Source organism: Belonocnema kinseyi, chromosome 6, assembly GCF_010883055.1.
Source record: "Belonocnema kinseyi isolate 2016_QV_RU_SX_M_011 chromosome 6, B_treatae_v1, whole genome shotgun sequence".
NCBI classification, from domain to species: domain Eukaryota; kingdom Metazoa; phylum Arthropoda; class Insecta; order Hymenoptera; family Cynipidae; genus Belonocnema; species Belonocnema kinseyi.
Genome location: NC_046662.1, coordinates 129,306,316 through 129,313,662, shown reverse-complemented (window position 1 = coordinate 129,313,662; position 7,347 = coordinate 129,306,316). Strand labels below are relative to the sequence as shown.

General features: G+C 34.3%; 1 protein-coding gene across 4 annotated transcripts in view; it reads left to right on the top strand.

Moving 5' to 3' along the window:
• LOC117174079 (ubiquitin domain-containing protein 1) overlaps positions 1-7,347 on the top strand; it is a 305,357-nt gene that overhangs the window by 84,127 nt on the left and 213,883 nt on the right. Inside the window, exon 4 of one of the 4 annotated variants that reach the window (XM_033362755.1) lies at positions 6,606-7,317. The exons of the other annotated variants lie outside the window; for them this stretch is intronic. Coding sequence (XP_033218646.1) covers positions 6,606-7,061 — 456 coding nt within the window. The 3' untranslated portion in view covers positions 7,062-7,317. Of the gene's footprint in view, positions 1-6,605; positions 7,318-7,347 lie in introns of those variants that run through there. 4 annotated transcript variants of the gene reach the window in all.

Here is a 7,347-nt window from a genome sequence, read left to right as displayed (position 1 = left end):
TTCAAACATAAGGTCATCAGGGTCGAAATGCGTATAACAGATTGCATCCCTCGCCACATTTGCACCCGACAATCACACATTTCACCATTTTTTAAAACAAATTTTTGTTCACTGGATGTCAAACTCTTGTACTTTCCCGTTATTAGAAGTAAAAATACTTAAAAACGTATTTTTTAAAACTAAAAGTGTAAATATTTACATTATCACATGCATTTACGCAGCTAGTTGGCCCAATGCACAGCCAGTAACACATAACTTCGAAATATACACGTGCGTTGTTAGCAATATAAGAAATTTTTTGTTAAAAAAACACAAAAAAAGTGTATGAGGACGTCCGTTAGCATGTTCGCTATCATTTCCCAGCTGGTAAAATCGACAGTTTTCTAAGTATCACAAGCCCTTAAAATAATATATTCGTAATTAAAGGCTTTAATTAAATTAAAAATATTGTTTCAGTTTAAAATATTCCATTTTTAAACCACTCAATTTGAAATTTTTTAATTAAGGAAAATAACAATTATTTAATATTTAGAAATATCTGACTGTTGATTTAAAATCCATAATTACAAATCAAAAACACAAAACTAAAAACAAAACTGAACTTTGAAGGTTTCAATTTTAATTACTCTGTTAAGAAAATTAAGTTTGTTACTCAAATTGTTGGATTATATTTCGAGCCTTGTTCTCAAGATTATACTATTAACCCTGTAGTTATCTCTAAGTTCAGCTAGAGTGCACAACATTTTTAGAGTAAAGAAAAACGAAACATCATGGGGCCCACCATAGGCGCACAGCCCTGATCTTCCTCCTCTTCATATTTCTTTGTTGTGTGCTAGAGTGGAGACGCAATTTGTCTTTTTTATCTATAAAGTAGTGCGGTAGTTCCTAGAAACTAAAAATGAGTCGAAAAGGGTAAACAACGAACTTTTAGAATCGCTGGAGAAAAAGCTGCAGTATGTACAGCGCGAAATTGTTAAAACAGTGGGAAATAATATATATCTAATGAACTTGTACTAGCGACAAGGCATATTAGATTTTTTCCTTTAATGCGCTTGTACGAGCGACAAGACAAATTAAAGTTACTTTAATGAGATTGCACGAGCGGCAATACATATTAGAGAGATACATGTACATACACATAAATACGTATATACTTACGCTTATACATACATACACTAGTGAGGTTCCTCGAGCGACAAGACATATTAGTGAATCATAGAGTCTGATGTTGAGATTGCACGAGTGGCAATACATTTTATTATTAGGGGATTACCCTAAGAAACTCCTTTTGAGTTTTTTACGCGTACGATTAAGAGGCCCTTATTTCTTACTTGTTCCTATTATAGAAATGGAGGAAAATGAGACCGCAGAGCTGCCACCTGCCGCTTCATAGGGGGAAGCTCAAATAAACCAATCCTTCATGAACATCATTGGTGATGATTCGGCGGTCCCCAAATTCGTGTATTTGGATATACCTGGGAGCTTGTCATCCAGGTAAAAATTTGAGAACCAGGAGGATATACTGAAAAAAGACTCAGAAGATTCATTGGCCAAATACAAGAAAGAAAAATTCTTGGAAGCTCCAAAAATCAACCCTTCAGTTGAGACTAAACTGGGTGCATCAGCCAAGAAGAGAGATGAATATAAGAGGTAGACACAGGACGCAATTGGTACAGCGATGATGATTCTGGGATCAGTGGCTTCAACCTTCGTGACGGAGAAGGAAAGTATAGATCCAACGGACCTTTTCGAAAAGCAATACCATGCTTTACAGATTCTGGCTTATACTTATTACAAACAGTCGGTTTCGAGAAAAGCTACGATTAAACATGCCTTCTCGAAAACAACAAAGGCTATTCTGGACAAAACAAAGCCAGACGAATACCTATTTGGGAAGTATCTCTTAACAAACATAAAAAATGCGAAAGCAATTGAGACTGACAGCGGACATGAAGCAACCAATTAAAGTTTTTTCCCGAAGACGGGAAGAGAGAATTCCCGCCCGAATTACAGGACCGACTCCAGTTAGGGAAACGTGGGGTTTCGGGGCTGGCCTCGTCTTCCATCCAGGATCGTCAAAAAAAAGCCTTTCAGTTTGAGACAGCAGGTTCAAACAAAAATACCGCAGCAGAACAGGCCACAGCAGAACAGACCACAGCAGAACCAACCATTATTATTCCGTAAAACGAGTTGGATAGATACAGAGAGGCAATACATTTAATCATTGCAAAGGGAACGATAGAAACTTGCACACCGCTCCAAAATCAATTTTTATTCACTTATTTTCTAGCAAAAAAACCCGATGGGTCATACAGATTTATCGTAAAACTAAAACGATTAAACGAATTTATCGACCCTCCGCATTTCAAGTTAGAGGATTTACGAATAGCTAGAAACTTAATTTTTCCGAATTACTATATAGCATCTCTGGATCTATTAGACGCTTTTTACATGATTTCAGTACACGAGTCTTGTAGGAAATACTCGTGATTTAATTTTCTAGGAACCTTATATCCGTTTACTTGCCTACCGTTCGGTTTGTGTGTAAGTGCATTCATATTTAAAAAAATTATGAACCCAGTCATGGGTTTACTGAGATCCAAGCATCTCACCAAAGTGATATACCGTGACGACATCCTCTGCGTTGAGGATTCCTACGCGAAATTAGTGAAAATGTTTAAAAAACAGTATTTCTTTTAAAATCACTAGGTTTCATAATAAATACGTGCAAGAGCAACTTGATCCCGTCAAAAAGATGTAAATACTGAGGGTTTATCATTGATTCGGAAAGACACATAGTTGAAATCACTAACGAAAAGAGGTCGAGCTTAGGGAAACTTATAGAGCACTTAATAACAAACCAGGTACACTCACTTAGGGAATTCGTCCACCTAATTGGGAAATTAGTAGCTGCATGTCCTGACATCGAATATGGCTGGCTCTACCTGAAGCAACTCATAAATTACAAAGATAGAACACTCGCATTGAATAACTTTAACTATAACTCCAAAATTACAATACCCGAAGATCTGTTACCAGACTTACTCTGGTGGCAAAGAAATGTAAAAATTGCTAGAAGCTCATTTAAAAACGGTGAATACACAAAAACGATCTATACAGATGCTTCGCATACCGGTTTCGGGGCTGCAGATAATAACAATAACGTGCACGGAGTCTAGGACGAGAATCAAAAGCAGTGGCGTAACTACAACCATATAGGCCCCACCGCAGAAATGTTTAGGAGGCCCCTCTTATAAAATTAAAAATCAAACAGCCTATAAGTGTAGCTGAAATACATTTAAAGAAATAAAATATCTCGCATAGTTCTTTTTATAATATATTATAAATTATATATTATTTCAGACAGTTTATATCATAAATTATACATAGTTCTGACTTAAAAATTATTATTGCACCGTTAAAAAAATTATCTGCACGTTGCTATATTGCAATTTGTCTCGCTTTCATTTTTAAAAACTTATTAATAACAATTTTGATACCCAATTATTCTGCATCATTAAGTTCGAATGTCAGTTGAGATATATGTAAGAATCGACTTTGATGCATTCTATTAGGGATCGTCCATATATTACGTAAGGCATTTTTCTTTTGTTTATATCGCTGTGTCCTTTTCAACTTGATAAAAATATTATTTTCGTCTCTATTCAAACAACAGAAAAACGTCTTACGTAATATATGGACAATCCCTTACGTAAATAGGATTTTATAATTTTTAATTTGCTGAACATCCTTTCGCAAGTTGCTATACTGTAAAATGCCCAGTTAAATAAATGGTTGTGGCATTACTTCTGAAAAATCGCTTTCCATGAAGCTGTATTTAATGAGTGAAGTGCGGATAACATCTTTTACTGTTGACGTCTCATTAAACTCGTTACTATTTAACTTGCCATTAACTATTCAAAAATCCTCATGATATTGAAGCTGGAATTTCACAATGTATTCACAATGTCTAATTAGATCTTAGACATCTTAAGGTGTGATTAAAGACATTGATTTTTAGAAATTCTTCACTAATATCAAAATGCTTCTTACGCTTTGGTTTCCATTTTTCTACAAATACTGGTTCGATACCCCATTTTTTAAATATTTGTGTAGCTTCTTCCTTACAATTTTCATACTTAAGTGTGTACTTTTTCCAATGTTTCCGTGCAGTGTTTGAAATTTTAAGTGCACGACTTAAATCTATATTTTCTGCTTGAAGTAATTTTTATGAAACATTTACTTCGTTTAGTATATTGGAAAGAATTGTGCACAACATTATAAATTTAAACTTCAGCATATTTTTTTGAATTATAGCTGCTTGTAGCTGTATTAATCCATAAGGTTACGTTGTTTTATTGCCTGAGAAGATTTCGGAATATTTCATGTATGCATATAAATAATCTAGCTAATTTTACTTACAATTTTTTTATTTCAGAAGAGATTACACAATTTTAGAAAAAATGTAAATCAATTTAGAAGATTGTTACGACCGTTCGAACCTTGGAAAATTTTAAAAATTTTATAAATTTTCAGAAACCTTTAAAGTATTAAAACGTTTGTTATCTATTTTAAAATTTACAAATTTGAGATTATCTTTTAAACTAACTTAAATTGCCCCTAATATTGTCTTCAAATCTTCGAGATTGGTTTCTGGTCATTTTGGTAATCTTACGTGATGTTTTAAAATCGTTTTAAATATTCTCTCAAAATTAAAAATTATTGAAATCCGTTAAATTACACTGAAATCTATTGAAAAATATTGGTTTAAAAACTTTGAATTAAAAATAATATTGAATGATTTCGAGTACTAAATTTTGTTAAAAACATCGTGTCCATGTTTAAACAATTTTTATTCGTAAGCAATTAATGCTCAAAAGAAATGTGGAAGGAAAAAAAATCAATTGTATAAACATTGTCATAAAGCTTTTAACAGAATTTAGTACTTCTCATAATAATAGAATATTAGGTTTAATTCATAAAATGCGGTTTTAAAATATTTGTGAAGACAAATTTTTTAAACAAATTAGATTTTTTCAAATAATTAAAAAATAATTAATATATTCTTTCGAACCTCTATAATTGAAATAAATAATTATTTTAAAATGCAAAAGAATGTATGAAATTTAAATAAAAATATGGTTTTACCACTGGCCGTAAGGGGCCCCCTCCCAGAATGAGCCCCTCCCCCCCGCAATGCGGGGTTCGCGGCAAGGAAGTTACGCCACTGATCAAAAGCTATGGCACATAATCTATAAAGAATTATTCGTAGTAAAAATTTCATTAGAGAATCTTGCAAATGATATCCAAAATTGCCAAATACTGCTACGTATCGATAACAAAACAGCGATCGCCTACATAAACAAAATAGGGGGAACCAAATTTACTACACTTCACGCTCTGGCCAAGGAGATCTGGCAATGGGCGGAACGCTAAAACATTGTCTTATTCGCGTCTTATATACCATCCAAAGACAACGTCCAAGCAGACGCTCTATCCAGATTAAATAATGACACGGAGTGGGAATTGGCAAATTTTGCTTTTAAAAGATTATCCAGGTTTTTCGTAACGTGGATATCGATTTGTTTGCTACTTACAACAACAGAAAGTGCGTCAACTTTTGCTCACGTTTCCCAGACTCTACAGCATTACAAATAGATGCCTTTACTTTAACCCCTTCGTTGGCATGGACGCAAAATGCGTCAAAATTTTCCGTGCCCTGTGTGAAGTCAAAATTAAAAAATTCATAATGGCGGATCCATTATGGCGAACGAAAATACAAAAACCGGCTCGATTTGGATAAATCTGGGTACTTACGGGTTTTTGGGGTCGCTTCATCCGAATTTGATGTTAGAATTCGAAAATTTGAAATAGCGGATCCAATATAGTGGATGAAAATACAAAAAAGGCTAAAGTTGGATAAATCTCGGTCCTTACGGGTTTTTGAAGTTGCTGAATCTGAATCTGAAGTCAAAACTTGAAAATTTAAAATGGTGGATGAAAATACAAAAAACGGCTCGATTTGGATAAATTTTGGTACATAAAAATTGGAAAATTCAAAACGGACAGACTAAACCATACAAAGTAGATCCTACTATTGGCTTCGTAGAATTTACTAAACGGATTAGTAGGATCCGCTATTTTAAATTTTTAATTTTTTACTTAAGATTCGGATTCAGCGACCCAAAAAACCCGTAAGTGCCAATATTTATCCAAATTGAGCCTTTTTTAAACTTTTGTTCACCATATCAGATCCGCAATTTTTAATTTCTGAATTTTGATTGCAGATTCGGATTCAGCGATTCAAAAAACCTTAGGATACAAATTTTCAGGATAACAAATATTCCTGCCATTTTTGGCACTTTTTGTCGAATTCTCTCTGCCAACGAAGGGGTTAAACTGGTCAGTATTTAACTTCTATGCCTCCCGTCCCCCTTTGCGGCAATAATAAAATTTCTAAACAAGAATAAGAGGGAAAATTTATCCAGAAGTGTGGTGGTCTCAAATTGGCCAAACCAACCGTGATTTCCTCTTTTCTTTGAATTGCTAGTCAATGAACAACTGATTCTGAAACCTAACCGTTTATTGATATTATAACCTTGTAGGAAGAAGACGCATCCAAGGGGAGAAACATTAGAATTCATGGTAGGCTGGCTATCATCGAGGCAGTCCTAAGGAGAGGAACTCCGCCTGAATCAGTAGAGGTAGTCATTGCTTCTTTATCTGAAGCTTCTGTGAATCAATACGAGGTAGCCTTAAATCAGTGGAACATATTCTGCACCAGGGAAAGAATCGACTTCTTCGATCCGAAAAAAAACTCGGTTCTATTATTCTTAACGGAGAAGTTCAAGAACGGTGCCTCTTACGGTGCCTTAAACTCATATAGGGTTGCTATTTCGTTGATACCTCCTAATAAAATAGGCGAAGATCCACTAATATCTAGATTCTTAAAGAGTACATTTAAATTGAAACCTGTCTTCCCAAAATACTCTTATACGTGGGACGTCTCTATTACATTAAATCACCTGGAAAAATTGTTTCCTCTACGTTCGATACCCTGACATTTAAAAAAGTAGTTTTACTCTCATTATGTACAACCCAGAGAGCTCAGACCACAGCAAGCATTCAGATGAAAAATATGGCGATCAGAACTAATGAAATAGAAATAAGAATACAGGATCTCATAAAAACATCCACCCCAATTAAGGAACAACCGGTCTTAATTGTAACTTTCCTTAGATCAAAACCTTGCAAAGGTCTACAACAGACCTATAATGTTAAAAAACCAAAGCTTAGCACTATCAATATTATCAGAACGCCAAAGTTTGAATGTGTGTGTGTGTGTGT